Source organism: Lotus japonicus, chromosome 6, assembly GCF_012489685.1.
Source record: "Lotus japonicus ecotype B-129 chromosome 6, LjGifu_v1.2".
NCBI lineage: Eukaryota > Viridiplantae > Streptophyta > Magnoliopsida > Fabales > Fabaceae > Lotus > Lotus japonicus.
The window spans coordinates 29135503-29157819 of NC_080046.1; the positions used below are offsets into that span (position 1 = coordinate 29135503).

General features: G+C 40.2%; 1 protein-coding gene across 1 annotated transcript; it reads right to left on the bottom strand.

The window, feature by feature from the left end:
* Window positions 1-9558: 9558 nt before the first annotated feature.
* Window positions 9559-15583, bottom strand: LOC130725181 (uncharacterized). The gene is made up of 4 exons (XM_057576433.1): window positions 15027-15583; window positions 10359-10499; window positions 9985-10214; window positions 9559-9932 (listed from the first exon to the last, which is right to left on the bottom strand). Exons 1-4 carry the CDS (start codon window positions 15581-15583, stop codon window positions 9559-9561), a joined length of 1302 nt encoding a protein of 433 aa, XP_057432416.1.
* Window positions 15584-22317: the final 6734 nt, after the last annotated feature.

Consider the following 22317-nt stretch of genomic DNA (forward strand, 5'->3'; position numbering starts at 1 on the left):
TCTGGGGGCAGAGGGGCAACGCCCAGTCCACAAGTCCACAAGACACCGAGCTTGAAGCATGAGAGCTAAGTGTGTCTTTAAGAAAACTATAACTGCCTAATGCTTATCCATTGTGTATGCAAAAAATCCAAGTCGCCAACATGGCGTGAAAAGATGAAGGGCGAGCGCCCTTGGTCCGCAAGTCCACAAGCTCGAAGCAGGAGAGCGAAGTGTGTCTTCAAAATGTGACCGCCAATCTCTGTCCCCTTGTGATTCCCCTAGCAGGTCGCCCTTTGCCACTTTCCACTTGGTACGGCGTTCCTCGGCTGGCGGTTACGACCAACGCGCAGGAACTATTCCCAAGCTTCTAGCTGCAATAGCTTCCCCGCCTAGAAGATCACCTAACCACGCTACTTGGCGGGATCAACAAAGAATATATAAAGCGTGTAGGTCGCCGACATGGCGCGAATGAAACACAAACCGCTAATAGGCGCAAGGAAATATACAAATACATGAATCACCGATTGACGCGGGACCTAGAAAGACGGTGTACAAACGCCTACGAGATTAAGGAGTCATGATGGCCCGCCACATATGACGTGACTCGCTGAATAGAAGCCGGCTCGCCTGGTGACATGGTCTCCCGCCAATCTCTCCCGCATCCGCCCCTCGTAGCATCTTCACGGATCAAGTTGCTTCCGGGGCGAGTCCCTTAATATGGTGAAAGGACTCAACCAGTCCACAAGACACCGAGCTCGAAGCATGAGAGCATCATGTGTCTTCAAGCCGAAGTCGCCGCCGCATCGTCCTTAGGAGAAGGTCCGCCCAGCACGCATGCTCCTTCTCTCGCCCGAGTCCACAAGTCCACCAGACTCCGTCCAAGTCATGAGGAGTAGGAGTGTCCTCACTCGCCGCATCGCCATCACCATCTTGCTTTAGCCTGTTTCCTTATAAGAAATTAGTTTGGCTTGCTCGCCACTCTCAGCGTAAGGCCGCCACCATTTTGCGGTAGGTCGCTACCCTCATTTTTGGCGGTAGGTCGCGACCCTTTAGCGGTAGGTCGCCATCCTCTTGCGGTAGGTCGCGACCCTCTTGCGGTAGGTCGCGACCCTCTTGCGGCAGGTCGCCACCATTTTGCGGTAGGTCGCTACCCTCATTTTTGGCGGTAGGTCGCGACCCTTTAGCGGTAGGTCGCCATCCTCTTGCGGTAGGTCGCGACCCTCTTGCGGTAGGTCGCCACCCTTAGCGTCAGGTCGCCACCCTTTTGGCGACTTTTGTGTGTCTAGAAACTGAGTCTTACAGGTCGCCACCCATAGCGTTTGGTCGCCACCCTTTGGCATGAGGTCACCACCCTAGCGGTAGGTCGCCACCCTTGGTGTGATCGTCCCATTTCGGGACTCAAAGTGCTTTGGGTTCCAATGGCCAGTTGGATTACCAAAGCGGTGCTCAGTAGAATGGGCAATTTGTACCCCACACATCGCCAATGAATCCGGTTGTTACGTGGGCTTTTCCGGGGCTAATTTAGTTCATCGTGAAACTTGTTTCACTTTGTAACTAAATCGCGCCATCAGGAGCTTGTCCCACCCAATAACAAACCGCTTATGGAAGAGTCTTCCAAGTTTCACAAAACTTTAATGGTGTGCCTCAATTCACCCACTCCTTCTCTTTGATCCGATTTGCTCCTCTCTGTCTGAATCAAAACCAGTGAAGACAATATAACTTCTAATATCAACTTCAAAATAAGAAAATTAGGAAATACAACAACTGAGAAGGGAATCAAATGAAAGATGGAGGGAGGAAAAGTTTGAAGGAATTGGAAAATTTGTTGGCCAATGAAACGCTTCTGCAATCACTACAATCTTCTGAGCGGTAGTAAAAGCTTCAGATGTTCTGAAGATTAAAGCTCTGATGTGGACTCTGAAAGACTCAAGCACTGAAGTTTTGAAGACCAGAAGTTCTGAGGAACGGTCCAGAAGCTGAAGACTTGAAGATTCTGAAGTCCAAGAGTAAGCTGGCTCTCAAGACCAAAGTACTTCAAATTCTGAAGACCAGAAGGTCAGAAGATCCAAGCTTTCTTTTGACTCTGATCACATTGCTTCACAACCCCTTTTTAGTGTTTTTCATACCTTCATTGACCAAGGTATCCCCACAGCCGACAGCCGTGAGACTAATCATTCGCCCCACGGTTAGCGCACTAAGCGGTAGGGGGCTGGCCAAGGTGTTTTTTCTATTCACAAGAGTTGAGATTCGAACCCCCAACCACTTGCTTAAAGGATGAAGTGTTGAACCACTACAGCAACCCACTTGGTTCCCAGTTCTCTCATTAATTGTTACTAACTAATAAACAAAAATATAAAAATGAGAGAATAACTCCACAATTTTACAATTTTTCAAATGCTTTTATTGTTTATAGAAGGCTTAAATGAGTTTTTGGTCCTTGCAATATACATCATTTTTATTTTTCGACCCTATAAAATATTTTTCTTGTTTAACATCCTCCCAAAATTATACGTTCTGTTTTTAGTCTTTTCCTTCACGTTTTCCATAAAAAATAAACAGAATTAACACAATTAAGGCAAGAATATAAATTAATAAGTAGAATAATCATTTAACATAATAACTATTTAACTCATGCCACGTGTAATTCCGTTAATTTGGATGAAAAATGTGACCGCACGGACTAAAAACAAAAAATGTAATTTTTTAAGGATGTTAAACACAAAAAATATTTTCCATGGATAAAAAACAAAAATGATATATTTTGCAGGGACCAAAAAGTTATTTAAGCCTTTTTTTTATAGGCAAATGTTAGTGGTTAGAAATGTTAGTAAATTAGTCCCTCTTCCGGGTTCGAACCCGGGACCCTTATGTCCCTAGCTCTTATTTAAGCCTTTATTTTTTTTTATTTTTTTTTTTGAAAATGAAAGTATTATTATTAATAAAAATCCAGCTCGAGGAAAAGCTTCTCAAAGCAGATACAAATTACAAAGACCCAAAAACTGAAGTTCCCACACAATAAGCAACCCCTCAAAAAAAATTCCCCACTAAATGGCTTCAAACGTCATCTTAAGTATGAGCCTCATTAAAACCTTGCTAGGAAAAACCCATTGGGATAAAAACCTAGCAAGGAAAAAGAGTATCGCATCCTTAGGATAACTAATTTTGCATCCCTAATTCAATATCATAGCCATAATCCCAAATCACATAAAAGCTCATTCCCTCCGTAAAGCAACAACCCCAATTTGTAACTAACAGCAGCAAACAGCAGGCATGAAATAACTACAGCAACATCAGGTTCACCACAACAGCAGCATCAATCACAACAGCAAACATCAGCAACATCAATAACAGCAGCAGCAGCAAGAGATAATATCAGCAGCAGCAGCAAACAGCAAATGTAGCTAACAGCACCAGAAGCAACAGATGACAACAGGGAAAAAAACAGCAGCGACAAACGACAGCAAACGAGAACAGCGACAACAGCCAAGGATAACAGCACCAGCAGCATCAGAAAAAGACAACAGCAAATGCAATACTGCAACAGCAGCAAGTTCCAATGACAACAACAGCATAACAGCAGTAAATTGCTTTACAACAACATTTCCAACATCTAATAATCTATCAATAGCAACAACAATAATCCCCAATCACCCCCCATAACTCAAAACATTATCATCTAAAGCTCCAAAATAAAAACGCCATTCTATCACCTTATGTGACCCATGAATATAACCTCATCATAATGCAACTGAAAGCTAGAGATCCGGAATGTCAAATAAGATGGGGATGATTTTGACGAATTTGAGCCTCTAGTCCTCTTATCATCAAAGCTTCTGACCCCCGTGCCTTCAAACCTAACTGTTTCCCAAGCAACCATGTTCTTTGTGCACGTGTCGTCACTCCATCTTCGCCTTGAACTGGCTCCAAGAAATCCACAGGTAGAGGTATAGGTTTGTTTTTACTTCCCTTGGGGCGTCCCCTTTGCGAACTCTTCCTGGAAGAGTCTGCTTTTGGCAAGGTTACCTCAACTGGCGTCAGCGGGGCAAGAGACTCATCACAAGTAGGAAGCAAGGTCTGTTGTTGTCGCTCCACCTCTAAGATAGCTTGATCGCACGCATGAGAGGGTTGCAAGTCTGATGTGAACTGTTGTCGCACAATTTGATGAGGAGAGGTACGGACAAACACCTGATTGCTTTCACGTAAATGTGCATCACCCTGAAATCCGTTTTGTCCAAGCAACGAATTTGCCAAACACGTCTTCTCCTGAGGGCTGAAAAACGTGTTTTGTTGTCTAGGATTCTAAAACACGTCCCTGCCTTTGTTGCTTGATTAAAATACTGTGGGCCCCAGTAATAAGAATTTGAAGGCCAATAATATATTGTTGATAAAAACAAATCTTGGGAGAAAAAGGTTTTTCAAAAATAAAATTAATAAAATTTTATCTTAGATCAACCATGTTTCAACAAAGATTAAATGAATTAGCGTTATTATCGATTGAAAAAGACATGTTAAATCAAATTGACTATGATGATTTAATAAATGATTTTGCATCTCAAAAAGCTTGAAAAATAAATTTTAAATAAAAAATTATTTTTACCTAAAAAGTTGATACATAAATGTTTTTTAGATAAAAATATCTTATTTTGAGTTTGCTTTAGACCTCACTTAGTGTTGGGCCGACCCTACCGCAAACTATTTGACACATCATCAATATTTATTATGTGGCATCCTACCTAGAAAAATAGTCATATGTGGCCCTTTTACAGAGAAAAAAAGAACTAAAACCTAATTTTTCTTCTCTAATCCCCTTCATCCAGCAATTCTTTTCCTTTCCCTCTGCACAACCCCTTGCGGAAAATCCCCACAACAAATTTATATTTAGATGAATAATTGTACTTATTATTATGTGTATTTCAATGATCATTGTTATTATTTTATCTGTTACATTGCAAGTTCTATATTTTTTTGTCATACTGCACTCCAAGTTGTAACTCATGAAATCTTTGACAGGCGAAAACAACACTTGCAAGTTCCTTCACGATTTTCGACAACCCAAAACAAAAAACTAACACAACAAAGCCCGGACAAGTAGTATACCAATAAACAAAAAAGTGAGACTGGTCAGGGAATCAATGGATAATAATGAATATTTTAACCATTCATTTATAATTATGAAATATGTTTGAATTATATTAAGATATTTAACTAATACTTATATCAATGATATAAAAATATTTTCCCGGATGATATGTGTTAGGTTGAGAGGTCCAAGAATCATTCCCTAGAGGAAGTAATTTAAAAAAATGATTTCAAAATATTATCATGATTTTTTGTTGATTTTTTAATATTATTTATAGAAATAGTTAAAATAAGAATAATATTGAAAGTAATTTAATTTGTTTTTTGTTCGTTTTTGAAGTCAAGATGAGATGAGATGATAGGGGAAAATCTACAAAAGGAGCATGCACAATGGTCGGTGGTGGATCATTCCACCAAAATTAACTAACCTTTTAATGAATGACATTTACATTTAGAAAAAAAAAATGCATTTGTCATTGTCATTGTCATTGTTTGAATGTATAACTTGAAATGATATAAGTAATTTTGATGTAGGTATATTCTTTTTATTGTATCCAATTCTATTCCTTGTTTTTAAATAATTCAAACATGTTATTGAAGGTATGAAAAACACTAGAAAGGGAGGGTTTGAATAGGGGTTTGAAGTTTTAAAACTTTCCCTCTAAGATTTTAGTAATCTATTTGGTATAAAGAACACAAGGTGCAAGAGATGAATGATAAAGAAAAGCACACAATGATTTTATCCTAGTTCACATGATAAATCACTCAAGCTAATCCAGTCCACCCATTAAGGTGATTTATTCCTTCTTAGAATGAAGGCAATCCACTATTCAAAGATTGTTACAACTGCACTAACACACCTTGCTCAGTGACTAACAAATCTAAGAACTAGCAACACTAAGACAACCGTGTCTTAGTCTTCTCAAGAATCCTGACCTCACTGGTCTCTCAAGGAAAATACAAACAAAGTTTGTAGAAGGTTTGGTTTACAAAGAGATGCTTCTAAAACAAGCAAAGGTAAACACAATAAGAACAATGAAGAAATATTGCTAAGGTATTCGCTGGTAGTTTTCACTTGTATTGCACAATAGTTTCTTGGAAAATTTTTCTATCTTCAGCCTTTAAATACTCCAAGTGAGGTGTTGTATCCGTTGAAAGAATCTATCCGTTGGAGGGCAATTATGGAAATTCCAGAACCTGCTGTGGCTTAACCTCGTAGGTAAGGCGGTCAGAATAGTACCCTGCTTTTGTACTATTGACAATGACATTTGTCTTAGCCAAGTTGACTTCTGATCTTGGCGACACTTTGTGTTGGAACTTGTGAAGCAATATGATCAGAGTCAGAAGGAAGCTTGGATCCTCTAACCTTCATAACTTCTGCTTCTGGACCGTTCACTCAGAACATCCAGTCTTCAAAATTAGAAGCACTTTGGTCTTGAGAGCCAGCTTACTCTTGGACTTCAGAATCTTCAAGTCTTCAGCTTCTAGACCTTTCGCTCAGAACTTCTAGTCTTCAGAACTTTAGCACTTGAATCTTCAGAGCCCACATCAGAGCTTTAATCTTCAGAACATTTGAAGCATTTACTACCGTTCAGAAGAACGTAGTGATTGCAGAAGTGTTACACTGGTTACTCTTTGGTCTTCAACATTTGATGGATATGCCTTTGAATCAGAATCAGAACCTGTTTGTCAAACACTTATGTAATTCTAGCAACCGCAGGACAGATGTTCTACCAGATGTCTAAGACATCTTGTATAACATTAGACCAAAACACAGTGAATATTACAGCAAGATAAATGACTGAAAAGCTAAAAACACACAGGAAATCGTTAACCCAGTTCGGTGCAATATCACCTACGTCTGGAGGGTTTTCACCCAAGAGAGATAATCCACTATTATAGAGTAATTGTACACAAAAGGTCTCACAAGAACTGCCCCATCTCAATTACATTTTCTACCTAACTCTACACGTGGAATATTACTTAGGTCTCCCCATAAGTATGAGAATCCCCTCTCACTCTCTCACACAATCACTGTGGCAGTGATTGAACTCAAACACGAGTTACAAAGACAGATATCAAGATCACACAGAAAACACTCAACTCTTAGCTCACAACAATAGCATAAAGCTGCTAAGAGTACAAGAACAGTATAAACTCGATGAAAACCCTAATGCAATAATACTTTCAGTACCTAGAGCCTAGGTCTTGGGTCTTCATATATAGTCTTCCAGGCCTTGTCTTCATTGGGCTTGAAAGATCACACGGTCCATACACAAAATCAGGAAGTTGTTATTAGAAACAACCAGGTAGAGAATCTGCACATGATCCTCGGGCAATCAATAAATAAGCAGATTCCAACTTCCATAAATAGCTCCAAATCAAACCCCCTTGAACCGGGTTTGATTACACAAAGAATATTCCTTGGCGGCGCACAGAAGCTTCCAATAATAACCTAACTTGATCACAAAGTAATCAATTTAAAGCTTCACAACTAATCAGCCAAGTTACAGAGCGTTTCCCAGGGACACATGTCATAGCACTATGTTACAACAACTTGCCCGACATGTTGGCACACAAACATACTTAGCTAAAATGCAGACAATCAAACAAAGGAACAACAATCTCCCTTTTTGTCAAATCTTAGCTAATATAATCCACTATCATAAAGCTCTTCAGAAAAATTGTAGCTTGAAACATCGGATCAGAGCAAACATGATATATCAAGGTAGCTTACACACCTTCCATCAACATTTTCTATTATCAGCAGCTATAATCATTGAGTAGTGCAGTGTCAAAAATAGAATCAGAGTTCAGTACAACAGCCAATCACAATCTATCACAACACTTCCTTCACAGTAGGCACACGAAGTGTAAGACCAAGATTTGGTCAAGTGGTTTATGTTTTGATGATCACAAGTTTTCTATTGTGTATGAACAATTATGATACTCTAACGTTTGTCTTTTAAGTTGTGACAAATAGGCTCTGACTCTGACTGAAGACCATATATATCAGAAGTTGAAGACCTAAGAGTAACCTATGTAACGCTTCTGCAATCACTACGTTCTTCTGAACGGTAGCAAACGCTTCATATGTTTTGAAGATTAAAGCTCTGTTGTGGACTCTGATAGACTCATGCTCTGAAGCTCTGAGGACCAGATGTTCTGAGGAACGGTCCATTAACTGAAGACTTGAAGACTCTAAAGTCCAAGAGTAAGCTAGCTCACAAGACCAGAAGTACTTCATGTTATGAAGACCAGAAGTTCAGGTGAACGGTCCAAAAGCAGAAGTTCTGAAGGTCAGAGGATCCAAGCTTCCTGCTGACTCTGATCACGTAGCTTCACAAGTTCCAACATGAAGCGTCACCAAAGATCAAGAGTCAACAAGGGTAAGGCAATGTCATTGTCATTATTACAAAAGCAAGTGTACTATTCTGACCGCCTTACCTACGATGTTCAGCCACAGCAGGTTCTGGAAAATCCAGAATTGCCCTCCAATGGATGGATTCTTTCAATAGATAAAACCTTTATACCTTGGAGTACTTAAAGGCCGAAGATAGAAGAAATTGGCTAAGAAACATTTGTGCAATACAAGTAAAAACCTTCAAGCGAATACCTTAGCAATATTTCTTCACAGTTCTTATAGTGTTTACTTCTACTTGTTTTAGAAGCATTTCATTGCAAACCAAACCTTTCACAAACTTTGTTTGTAGTTCCTTAAGAGACTAGTGAGGTCAGTATTCTTGAGAAGACTAAGACAAGACTGTCTTGATGTTGCTAGTTCTTAGATTTGTTAGTCACTAAGCAAGGTGTGCTAGTGCATTTGTAACAATATTTGAATAGTGGATTGCCTTCATTCTAAGAAGGAAGAAATCACCTTAACGGGTGGACTGGATTAGCTTGAGTGATTTATCAAGTGAACCAGGATAAAATCTTGTGGGCTTTTCTTTATCCTTCATCTTTAGCACCTTATATTCTTTCACCGAAAAGATTGTCTAAAGAGAGAAAGCGGTTTAACTTCAAAACCCTATTCAACCCCCCTCTTCTAGTGTTTTTCATACCTTCACGAAGCACACAACATGAACTACTGCTACTGCTATCACATCACAACTGCTACTTCTACTCCCCCTTATTAGCACAATTTTGCAAAGGCTCATTGGTGATCAATAAGGAATTATCATACTAATTCACAGTAGCCATTGTAGAAAAGGAAAATGCACAGATCCACAATCAGACTTATTACAAACCAAGAGCAAATAGAGAAGTCATAGAGCCACACAAGGCTTCATCAAATATAGGAAAAATAAAACAAAACACATTAAAGAGATGTGTTGCGAGTGGCAGAACTAGTTGAGCCTGTTACATCCTCTACATCCTCATTTTCATTTCCATTTCCATTTTCCTCTTCTTCCTCTTCAGCAGCCTCATCAGTCTCTGCTCTTCTTCAGCATCAGAATCCTCATGTTCCTCTTCAGTTTCATCAGCAACATCCTCAATACCCTAATCAACCTCTTTTTCCTCAATAGCAGCAGGAACATCTATCATAGCCTTGATGAGCTTGTTCACATTCAGCTTCCTAATCTTGCAAACCTGAATGGTGTCACCCAAGGACTTGGAGACAGCCCTCAACTCAGCCAAGATATCATCTTTACTTGAACTAACTGCCTGAGTTCCAGTAGCACTAGCAGAACCCTTTGCTGTAGTCAACACAATGTCTGGAACATGTGTCCCAGCAAACAAGCGATAATCAAACTCTAGAGACATAGGTTTCTTACCTTGAGGTTCATCAACCCTCACAACATTTGGATGTTGTTGTACAATTATCTCAGACAAGAGGCAGGGAAACAAAATAGGAAATCTTACTGCATAGGAACCTGCATGTTTCAGAGTCTGATAAAAAAAAAAGTTTACCAAAATCAAACTCACCACCAGTTCCAATCAAATAGATCATCTTGGCAAGGGGAGCAGTTACACCAGACAAGTGATTCTTAGCCACCCAATTTGCACAGCCAATCTTGAAGAGCACAACATACTTGGTAGTTAACTTCCCAGATGGAAGTAATCCTTTCTTTGGCCGTTTCCTGACCAGCGTTCCAGTTAGAGTCTTAGCAACCCTATTTAAATCGGGCTCTTCATCAGCCACAACAACAGGGCTCCTGCCCAAAAACTCATTGACCACTTCAGGAGAAAAATTGACACACTTTCCTCTAACATAGAATTTCCTATATTAAGTGTTGCTCTCATCATCACAGTCAGTATGGATGTTCACAATGAACTCCCTGACCAATTGAGCAAAGCACCTACCAATGTCCTTAATAGTCTTCATCAAACCAGCAACAGCTAACAGATCCAAAATCTCCTTGAGTTCCAAGGCATCTTCATGAAGTTCCCTTTCTATGGCTAGCCTTCTCTGAACAACAAACTTCCAACTTTGTGCAGAACTGGCAAAGTGGAAAGATACATTATCAATGGGTGCATCTGGAACGTTCAAGGGAATTCTCTTCCCCTAGATCCTTTTCTTGGCAGTGGTGGAGATGTCAGGGACATCTAGCTCGACATCTGGTTCAGAGTCAGTTTCAGAAACATGTTTCCTCTTCCTTCCAGTAGAGGCAACAATCTTCTTGTAACACCCCGATTTCGGTGGCGTCACTTTAGTAACCAAAATAAACTTAATGCGGAAAAACGTGAATATTTTTTTTTTCGATAATAACTAAGACAAGACTGAATTAAATAAAACCCAACAATAACAATAATCAGAACTATTATACAATATATAAACAGCCCCCGCTGTAGTCGCAACCTCGTCACGAGTAAACCTCCAGTGACGGAAAGAAAAGTGTAACGCCCGAAGGCAATATATACAAACCAAAAGAAAAGGGTGAAGTGCCCGCAACACCATCCCTCAAAACTGAGAATCACCTGACCCAATGGCCTGAAAATAAGTCCTCCTAAGTCCAACCAACTCTCTGTGATTCCCGTAAGGAAACCACACAAAAAGCTATAGGCGGATCTACCCTGTCCCCTAAGTAACAAATGAAGCAAGACTGTCAGAGCTAAAACTCTACTCCTACACTAATCCTAACTCGAGGAGCTCATACCAACACTCAAAACTATGTGCTAGCATGATCGTCGTCTGAATCAGAATCCAGAACGACCAAGTCTACTAACTCTATCCGTCCTCCCCTCGCAACCGCAGTACGCTCCGATGCTGGACTCACGGGCTTAGGGCCCGAACCCTGATCATCGATGATCGCAACGGTGGGTGCAGTAGACCCTGCCGAAGGCACTCCCACTGGAATCTCCTCTGAGGGATCCTCCTCGTCTGAAGACAATGGTGGTGGTGGTGGTCCTCCAAGTCCTGGTCCACAGTGAACGCCCGGTGGCAAGTTGAAGTTGATAGAGCATCGCCTCAACACTCCTGACCTCAGAAGTCCTCCGCTATCCACGTGATCCTCCATGATGCGCCCCGAATACGTGGCTCGATGGCTCGCGGGGTCAACCACCCACGACCCGGGGTCGTCCTGATCGATCATCTCATACCTAATCCCCCCCGAAGGGTGGACCATGGTGAACCAATCCGCAATATTCATCTGACAAAAGGCGTTGTCCGCCAAAATACACACAGAAGACGCGAGGGTCAACTCTAAAGAACTATGTAGATAATAAACCCAATAGGTACAAATAATAAATAGCCACTTAGGCTTATAATTAGAGATGTCATTCCTAGGGTTGCATGTTCCATATCGAACGTAAATGACAACAATAACAAATAGCATGTTCCAAACAGGATTGACAAATAACAATCACACTCGACAACTAAATTAGTATGTATGTTGCATGATATGCAATGCAGGTTAACCCAGTCAACCAATATGCATTCCGGAACGGATGGACATCATCGGATCAGCCCTTCACCAGCCACGGTGGTGCCATTTCGGCCCGTGATGCCTCTTACTCCAACATCATCATGTAGCCAGATCAGCATAAAACCCGAAGGCCTGCCATTTCGGTCTGCTACTAAGAGTCACCTAGCAGCGCTCTTACGTGGAAATCCTGGTCTTATAACCAATTTTGGAATCCGCCGTGGTCCGGTATCTCGCCGTGTTTAAACCACTTAATGAGTGCATGCAATGCAGTGATTAGCCAAACAACGTCTCCGACCTCACTCGACACGTCGCCACGTGTTCTAGCTAAATTAATGTCTCTAAAAGCTTACCCTAAGGTAAAGTCGATTCTGCGACAAAATACAATAATCATAAAATGAGTGCAACCACTCACGATGACTCTTCGGGTCATCAATACTCTCACGAAGTCTCACGCTTCAGTGAAGTTTCATGCTCTCACAAGGTCTCACGCCTCAGTGGAGTTCCATGCTTTCCACAAGGTCTCACGCCTCAGTGGAGTATCCCGCATTCACAAGGTCTCACGCCTCAGTGAAGCTTCTCGGCTCATCCCTTGGATGGCTAACAAACTGCTCAACGAGCGAAGGAGTACCAACATACTCAGAACTTACCAAACTCCTCAACACTTGGATCCGACGACACTCCTCGCTTTTCCAAAACTATGATTTGACTTCCAATGCCTTCCTTCGAGGTTGTTATCATTACTTAAAGATTTTGAGGTTATTTAAGGTCTTATGAATTTTCTTTATAAAATAGATTCCATTTTGTCTTATCGCAAGTCTTATACATTTGCAGGATCTCCCAATCCCAAGTCGCTTCCAGAGGATGTCTCGATCCACTAAACAAAATTAAGGCCCGAACCTCGTTCGTCCTATCAAACTTTCTCAAAACTCTCAAAATAAAATCGGCATGACCTGCCCGCTATTCTCACCATTCAGAATCTCAGATTCCAGTACAGAGCATATTTAAATCATCACAATCAACAACATGTCATATATCAATAAATCGCATCATAAACACTTAGCACTTAGCATATAAAGCATGCACCACACATCCTAGATTACCCACATAGCACATAGCATGTAAGACAATCTCAAAAACATTCAGTAGATGAATCATCTACATTGTCAGCCGAAGCCTCAGAAGACATTTTCCAATCACACACAATTCCAGTGCATAAACAGTAAACAATGTCGAAACATCGACCCTAAGCATTAACTAGAGATTCAGTGAGAAGCCCTCACCTGAAGGTTCTCCAGTATGATCGTCAAGCGCTTCCTCGCACTCAAAGTGTTGTTCCTCAGAGAAATCCTCAAAAGCACCTTTACAACAAAATCACAGAATACTATAAGAATCTATCGAAAACTAAGCTATCGATACTTACTAAGGTTACTCGAAGTAATCTATACTCTAAGGTACGATAATCTAGCGCGAAAGGACAAGTTTTCGGAAAAGGAAATTTTCCTCCTCCCCCCTATAGGGCTCGGCCACTTTGGTTAATTGTGGGGTTCGATTTTTCTTCGATCAAACTTGGTTCCTATGCTTTCATAAGCCGTAACTAAGGGTATTCTGAACTCGGAAAAATTATCGGATCGAAAACTGTCGCAGGGGTATTTTGGTCATGATTTTTAACTTTTTCAAAACTGAAATCCCAAAAATAAAATTTTGCAGGGACGTCACCAACGACGTTTATGACAACTAATCCTACTAGAACTAAGCTAAGGCGATAGTTTTCAGCCTAAAGGTTGAAGCTTTACACCAAAAACTCCAAAAATGGGTATTTTAGGTTCAAATTGATTCCGGCGGAATTCCGGCGACATAACGGAAAATCTAACCCGGCAGAAGTGATCTTGGGCGCATAAGGAGATGGTTTAGAATCAGAAATGAAAGATTCAGGATAGTTTTGCAAAAACCCATAAACTATCCACTCAGAAAACTCTACAGAAAAGCTATGGAAAAAGCGATCGGAGGTAAGGATTAGCGACTATACCTCGAAGCCTTGAAGTAGCAACTGATTGATCGACGATCAAGCAAACGATGAAGAAAATCTTCTCCTCCTTCTTTCTCTTTGTGGCCGCGGGTTTGGGTGGGGAAATGGGTAGTTTTTTTTGTTTTTTCTTCCTTTCTTTGCTATATATAGAAGGTGGAAATTCGCGGGAAAATGAAAGTTTCGCGAATCTGATTTTTCCGGCGTCATTCTCCATGAATTATTAGATATGTTTTGGCAAAATAATTCCAAAACTATAAAGAGGTCTCCTTGTATTTTTGGCAACTAATGCATAGTCGGTATAAAACTATTTTACCCGATAAGTTGCTTTTTACATCGAATGTCGGAATAGAAAACTTCCTTCGGAAGAAAGATTGAAATCATCAAGAGAAATGGGTGTACGCGTGTAGAATATTCATTTGAAGCTCTGAATAGATAAAGTCTTCATTGTCGAGAAATTCTAGGGTTTTGAAATACCAGGGATTCGGTTTCGGCAAACTTCCGATGATTGGAATCGGACGTTCGTAGATCCTAGAGTTTCGCCTCGAAACGATTGTGATATATGGAAAAAGAGAAGTTCTAACATTTCTCTGAAGATTTTTGGAATTAACTGCCATCGTGCCTAAAAGTGAAAATTAGCTATATACTAGGGTTTCTGACCTAGGTTTAAGCGTGTAACGATCGTGCTATAACTTTTATCGATCATAATGCAATCCTTGAACTTTTCCTGAACTTTCTCCTTCATAAATATATTTCATTTAATAAACTTTCGTTCAGGTTTCCCTTCACATTACCTCAGCCCTAATCGTGAATAAGAAGTTTATTCACTTAGCATAAACTTAAAAACTCGGGCCTTACACTTCTCGTCTTTCTTTTCTTTCTTTTTCTTCTTCTCAGGAACTTAGAGCTAAGATGCTTTTGGAGTTTTGGGAGTCTGAACATCAGAACCCGTTTTCTTCTTTTCTTTCTTGTCTACATAATTCTTGCTTGCAGAAACTATGGCCTTCTTGCCAGCAGAGGCAGTGGCCTTCTTGATCACTTCTTCATTATCAGATTCCTCTTATTCAGAGGCAATCAACACTTGTTCCTTACCCTTTCTAGACAAGGGTGTATGAGTTTTCTCACGGGGGATCTCAACATAGGGAGTCTTCTCACTTGAAGATTCATGGCTTGCAACACCAGAATCATCGCCCTTCTCAGCATCAGACTCATGAGAGTTCGCTTCAGAGTTTGAGTCAGAACCACGATCTTCCTGTGATTCAACATTTTGCGTGACATCCTGTGTAGTGGCAGCATTAGCGAGAGTTTCCAACACATCATTGATGGCTTGTGTTGCTTCATCATCGGGAACATCCATTTCTTGATCAACATCAACCTGGGGTTCATGAATAGAATCTTCAGAGATGTCCTGAACACTAGAAGCTTTCTCTGTTCCCTTTTTGAAAACATGCTTGATTCTTAGACTTCTTGTCCTCTTGGCTGGTCCAGATGATTCTGGAGAGGCAATTTTGGCAGAGGATCGTGTAACCCTAGAGTGTGTAGACGATGAAGTCTTCAATTCAAGAAATTTGACTCCATGGGAATTCTTGACAGGCTTGAGACCGGCAGCGTTCTTCTTTCTTGAATCTTGATTCATGATTGTGAGAAACTTGTGACAAACACAAAAGTAACCGTTAGAGGTTAGAGAGCAAGGTGAGCGAAAATAATTGAAATTTGTGGGATCAAGAAAGTTTAATTCTGTGACTTCCCCAATCTCTTCAAGGGCGGTTAAATAGAGAGAAAAGTAGTTGTTGCCCTTGACATGTGTCAATAACTGCTACAAGTCAATTATTACACAAATCCCTAATTTTCCTCTAAGTTTTTCAAATTTTGCCACATCTAAGGCTTTAGTAAAAATATCTGCTAACTGCAGATTAGTTTCCATATGCTCAAGAGTGATGACTTTTTCTTCAACTAAATTTCTGATAAAGTGATGACAGATATCAATGTGCTTAGTGCGACTGTGTTGAATAGGATTCTTTGAAATGTTGATGGCGCTCAAGTTGTCACAGTACAATGTCATAACATCTTGTAAGACATTGTATTCTTTCAACATGTGCTTCATCCATAGTAACTGAGTGCATCCACATCCAGCAGCTATATACTCAGCCTCAGTAGTAGATAAGGAAACACAGTTTTGTTTCTTGCTGAACCAAGATATAAGGTTTTTCCCCAAAAAGAAACATCCTCCTGAAGTGCTCTTCCTGTCATCTGCATTTCTTGCTCAATCTGCATCACAGTATCCCACAAGACTAGAATTTGTATGATGAGCATAGAAAATACCATAGTCATTCGTTCCACTAACATACTTGATAATCCTCTTCACTCGTTCCATCTGTTTTACTTGCAATCCCACGAAGTAGTTTAATTCACCAACCAAACTCATTTTAAATTCAGATTTCATATGTTGAACAAAATGTTCTACCATGTGGTCTGACATCCCACCAAAGACAATGTCATCTACATATATCTGAGCTATCATAAGATTTCCACCATCATTTTTCACAAATAGGGTCTTGTCTATTCCTCCCTTGCTATATCCCTTATTTATCAGGAATTCAGTCAGTCTTTCATACCAAGTTCTTGGTGCTTGCTTCAATCCACAGTGCTTTTCTCAACTTGTAAACATGTTCTGGAAAGGTTGGATATACAAAGCCCTTTGGTTGTTCTACGTAAACTTCCTCATTCAGATATTCATTCAAGAAAGCACTCTTTACATCCATCTGGTACAGCTTGAACTTCAGCAGACATGCTACTCCTAACAACAATCTGATTGATTCCAATCGAGCAAAAACAGGGGCAAAAGTCTCATCAAAATCAATTCCCTCAATCTGAGTATACCCTTGAGCAATTAATCTGGCTTTGTTTCTTGTCACAATATCATTTTCATCTGACTTATTTCTGAAAATCCACTTGGTACCAATCAAGTTCACATCATCTGGTCTTGGAACAAGATGCCACACCTCATTTCTCTTGAATTGATCTAGTTCTTCTTGCATGGCGTTGATCCAGTACTCATCAGTTAAAGCTTCCTTGATGTTCTTTGGCTCAATTCTAGAGATAAAACAAGCATTTGCAATGATATCTCTAGATCTAGTAATGACTCCTTCATTTAGATTCCCTATTATGTTCTCTTTGGGATGGATTTTCTGAATCCTGATTGATGGAACAACCTCCTTGGATGGCACCTGCTCACTTTCTTCTTCAGATTCTATGTCAGACCTGATGTCTGTGACATTTGGTCTTTCATCAACTATCTGAGGCACATTATCATCTCCATCTGCATTGTCTTGTTCCAGATTGGTTCCACTGTCATCCACGACCACATTTATGGACTCATCATAGTCTTTGTGTGAGAATTGAACACCCTGTAAGCCTTGCTATTCATTGAGTAACCTAGAAATATCCCTTCATCACTCTTGGGATCAAGTTTCCTTCTCTGTTCTCTATCAGTTAAAATATAACATCTACTTCCAAAGACATGAAAGTACTTAACAGTAGGTTTCTTTCCCTTCCACAACTCATAAAACGTAGAGTCAGTTCCTGAGCGGATAGTTACCCTGTTGTGAATGTAGCAAGCAGTGTTTATGGCCTCAGCCAAAAAATGATAAGGAACTTTCTTTGCATGAAGCATCACCCTGGCAGATTCTTGCAGAGTTCTATTCTTCCTTTCAACCACACCATTCTGTTGAGGAGTGATAGGAGCTGAAAATTCATGCTTGATTCGTTCACTTACACAGTATTATGAGAATTTTCTATTCTCAAATTCCTTACCATGGTCACTTCTAATTCTCACAATACCATATCCCTTCTCCCTCTGGAGTTGCTGGCTTAGTTCTCTAAACACTTCAAAAATTTATGATTTTTCTGCAAGAAAGCTCACCCAAGTGAATCTTGAAAAATCATACAAACACATACCTTTTTCCACCAAAGCTTTCCTTGTGCATTGGTCCCATTAAGTCCATGTGCAGCAGTTCCAAAGATCTTGTTGTACCAATATGAGTCAGTTTCTTGTGAGAAGTCTGAGTCTGCTTTCCATCTGACATTCTCCACATACTTTGTCCTCTTCAATCTTCAGTCTGGGAATGCCTCTGATAGCTTCCTTAGATATAACCTTCTTCATGCTCTTAGGGTTTAGATGCCCTAATTTTTGATGCCATAGTTTTGCTTAATCTTCCTTTGACACATGACACACTAAAGTCATAGCCTTGTTCTGTGGAGACCACATGTAGTAGTTGTCTTTGGATCTCACTCCAGTCATGACCACTTCCTCATTCTCATCAGTAACTTTGCAGCCAGCTTTGTTGAATGAGACATTCAGGTCCAAGTCACACAATTGACTTATACTTATTAGGTTTGCTGTCAATCCTTCCACCAGTAGTACATTATTCAGATTTGGAGAGCTACCACAAACTATCTTCCCAGATCCATTGATCTTTCCTTTAGCACCATCACCAAAAGTGACAAAACTGTTAGAATGTGGCTTGATATTGTCAAGATACATCTTCACACCTATCATGTGCCTGAAACATCCACTAAAGTATCAATCCTCCTTAGAAGATACTCTCAGAGAAGTTTAAGCAACTAGTGCTGTGAAATTATTCTTAGGTTTCCACTATCTTCTCTTTGGGATAGCATAAGTGTGAATCTGAGTAACCTTCCAATTTTGAGGAGCCCCATACAACCTGTAAAAATAAGGTCTTATATGTCCATGCTTACCACAATGATAACATCTCCAGTTTGACCTTCTCATTTTTTGAACTGGAGGATAAGAGTAAGGAATGAACTTGTTACTGACCTTCTTATTTTCTTCTGATGTGGAGCCTTCACAATAGCCTAAGCTTGTCATATCCTTTGCCACTTTTCCTGTTTCCAAAATCAATTCAAACACATCAGTTCCTTTATTCAACATACAAACATATTTTATCATACCTTCAATCTTTGAATTCAACACAATGATTTCTTCTTGAAGATTACCATTTAGGATCAACAAGTTATGTTTCTCAATCTCCAAATCCTTGACAATTCCTTCCAATTTCTTCCCTTTTTCATATGCATCCTTCCAGTTATTGAATAGAAGTTTATAGGTTTCAGTAAGTTCCTCCTCAGATATTTCACCATCACTTGACTCTGTTTCAGAGTTGCACTTCGCAGTAAGACCTATGACTTGAGGTTCATCATCCTCTTCTGTGTCATCATCAGACCAAATAGCCACATCCCTTTTCCTAGCTTCTTTAGATAGGTTGCACATTCTGCTTTAATATGCTCATATCCTTCGCATTCATGACACTGGACTCCTTTGCTTTTGTTGGGTTTGTCTTCTTCCTTGTTTCTGCGAGCAAAACCTGAGTTCTTCCCAATGTCAGACCGTTTGTTTGGCACATTTGGTCTAGGTCTTCCAAGCAACGCAATTGCCTTAGACAGATTTTCATCAGACTCTTTCTCACTAGAATCATCATCTTCAGCCTTTGACACAAATGTTATACTCTTACTCTTATTGTCTAACCTTTCATTCAATGACATCTCAAAGGTTTGCAAAGAACCAATTAATTCATCAACTTTTATGTTGCCAATATCCTGAGCTTCCTCAATTGCTGTCACTTTCATATCAAATCTCTTAGGTAACGATCTGAGAATTTTTCTGACTAACTTTTCTTCAGACATTTGTTCTCCAAGAGCAAATGATGCATTTACCATGTCTTGCACCCTCATGTGAAATTCAGAAACAATTTCATCTTCCTTCATCTTCAGATTCTCAAACTGAGTGGTGAGATGTTGAAGTCTTGACACTCTCACTCTTGCAGTACCTTCTTGAGCCACCCTGAGGATTTCCTAAGCATCCTTAGCCACAGTACAGGTGTTGATCAATCTGAACATGTTCTTGTCCACTCCATTGAAGATGTCATTCAGTGCTTTTGAGTTTGCTAGAGCTTCATCATCTTCTTCTTTGGTCCATTCTTCCTCAGGCTTCAGTTCAGTGGTTGAAGTTCCTTCTTTGTTACTCTTCACAGGGTGCTTCCAACCTTTATCAATAGATTTCCATGTCTTGCTATCAATGGATCTCAAGAATGCAATCATTTGTGCATTCCAGTAGTCATAGTTAGAGTCATCCAAGATTGGTGGCCTATGCACAGATCCTCCTTCCTTGTTGTTGTCCATAATACCAGAAGTATCTCCCTAGATCTCACCCAGTAGTTGAACAGGGGTTCCTGCTCTGATGCCAATTGTAATTCTGGCAACCGTAGGACAAATGTTCTATCAGATGTCTAAGACATCTTGTATAACATTACACCAAAACACAGTGGATATTACAGCAAGATAAATGACTGAAAAGCTAAAAACACACAGGAAATTGTTAACCCAGTTCGGTGCAATATCACCTACGTCTGGAGGGTTTTCACCCAAGAGAGTACTTTGCTAAAAGAGTAACCTCTGCAACGCTTTCGCACGTACTATGTTCAATCTGAACAGTAGATCAAGCTTCAGAAGATCTGAAGATCATAAAGCTCTGATATGGATTCAGCTCACTAGAAGCTCTGAAGGATCAGACGCTCTGAAGGATCAGAAGCTCTGAAGGTCCAGAAGCTCTGAAAGTCCAGAAGCTGAGTAGTGAAGATTCTGAAGTCCAAGAGTAAGCTGGCTCTGAAGACCAAGTACTTCTCCTCTGAGTCCAGAAGCAGAAGGTACAAAGGTCAGAGGATCCAAGCTTCCCTCTGACTCTGATCACCAAGCTTCACAAGTTCCAATATGAAGCATCACTCTGATCAGAAGTCAACAAGGATAAAGGTCATGTCACTATCCAAAGTACAAAAGCAATTGTACCATTCCTGACGACCTTACCTAACTGATTCAGCCACAGCAGAACCTGGAAAACCCAGATCTGCCCTCCAACAGTAGCATTCCATGCAAACTTCCAAACCTAATTCCTTGGAGTATATAAAGAGGCTGAAGATGAAAGATGCTTTTTAAGAAGAAACTTTGTAGAAGCTCACGCGAAATCAAATATTCTCTCAAAGCATTCTTTCTTCACATTGTATTAATTGTGTTTACTATTAGCTTTCTAAGAAGCATTTCTTTGTAAACCCAATCTTTCAAACAGTTGTTTGATTTTCCTTTAGGAGATCAAGGTTGGTCGGATCCTAGAGAAGACTAAGAGAGTGAATCTTAGTGATAGCTAAGTCAGTGTATTGTTAGTCACTTTGCAGGTAGCAAGTGCAGTTGTAACAAACTCTGATTAGTGGATTGCCTTCATTCTAAGAAGGAAGAAATCACGTTAATGGGCGGACTGGATTAGCTTGAGGGATTTATCAAGTGAACCAGGATAAAATCATTTGTGTGCTTTCCTTAACTCTTATCTTAGCACTTTTATCTTTGGTGGTTGAAGAGATTTATTTAAATCTCAAGTGGGTCGAGTTTTTGGTTTTAAAACGCTATTCAAACCCCCCCTTTCAATCGTTTTTCGTACCTTCAATTGGTATCAGAGCGCAAGTTCTGATTACCACACCTAACAGTGTTCAGTGATCTGGGCCGGTGTGAAAAACTAAAATGACTGCCACCATTGAAGCGCAAAAAGATGTCTACAGTGAAAAGCCTCCTATGTTTGATGGGCAAAGATTTGAGTACTGAAAAGACAGGATTGAAAGCTTTTTTCTGGGTTTTGATGCAGATCTCTGGGATATTATAGTGGATGGGTATGAGCGTCCAGTTGATGGGGATGGCAAGAAGATCTCCAGAACAGAGATGACTGCAGAGCAGAAGAAGCTTTACTCACTTCATCATAAAGCTAGAACTATTCTTCTCAGTGCTATTTCTTATGAAGAATATCAAAAGATCATAAATTGTGAGTATGCTAAGGGTCTCTTTGATTCCTTGAAGATGACCCATGAAGGAAACAAGAAGGTGAAGGAGTCAAGGGCGTTGGCCTTGATCAGAAAGTATGAATCCTTCCAAATGGAATCCAGTGAGTCCATTGAGGACATGTTCTCCTGATTTCAGTTACTCATTGCTGGAATTAGACCTTTCAACAAGAGTTACACAACTGCTGATCATGTCATGAGAATTCTTAGAGGCCTTCCTGAAAGCTGGATGCCTCTGATAACTTCCTTGGAGCTCACAAGAGATGTTGATCAGATGAGTCTGGAAGAACTCATACGCATACTGAAGTGTCATGAACTGAAGCGTGCTGAACATCAGGATCAGAAGAAGAAGTCTATAGCCTTGAAATCCAAATCTGAAAAGGCTAAAGCTCTCTAAGCAGAAGAAGAAGAATCTGAAGAAAACTCTGAGGATCTGATGAAGATGAGCTAACTCTGATCTCCAGAAAGCTCAACC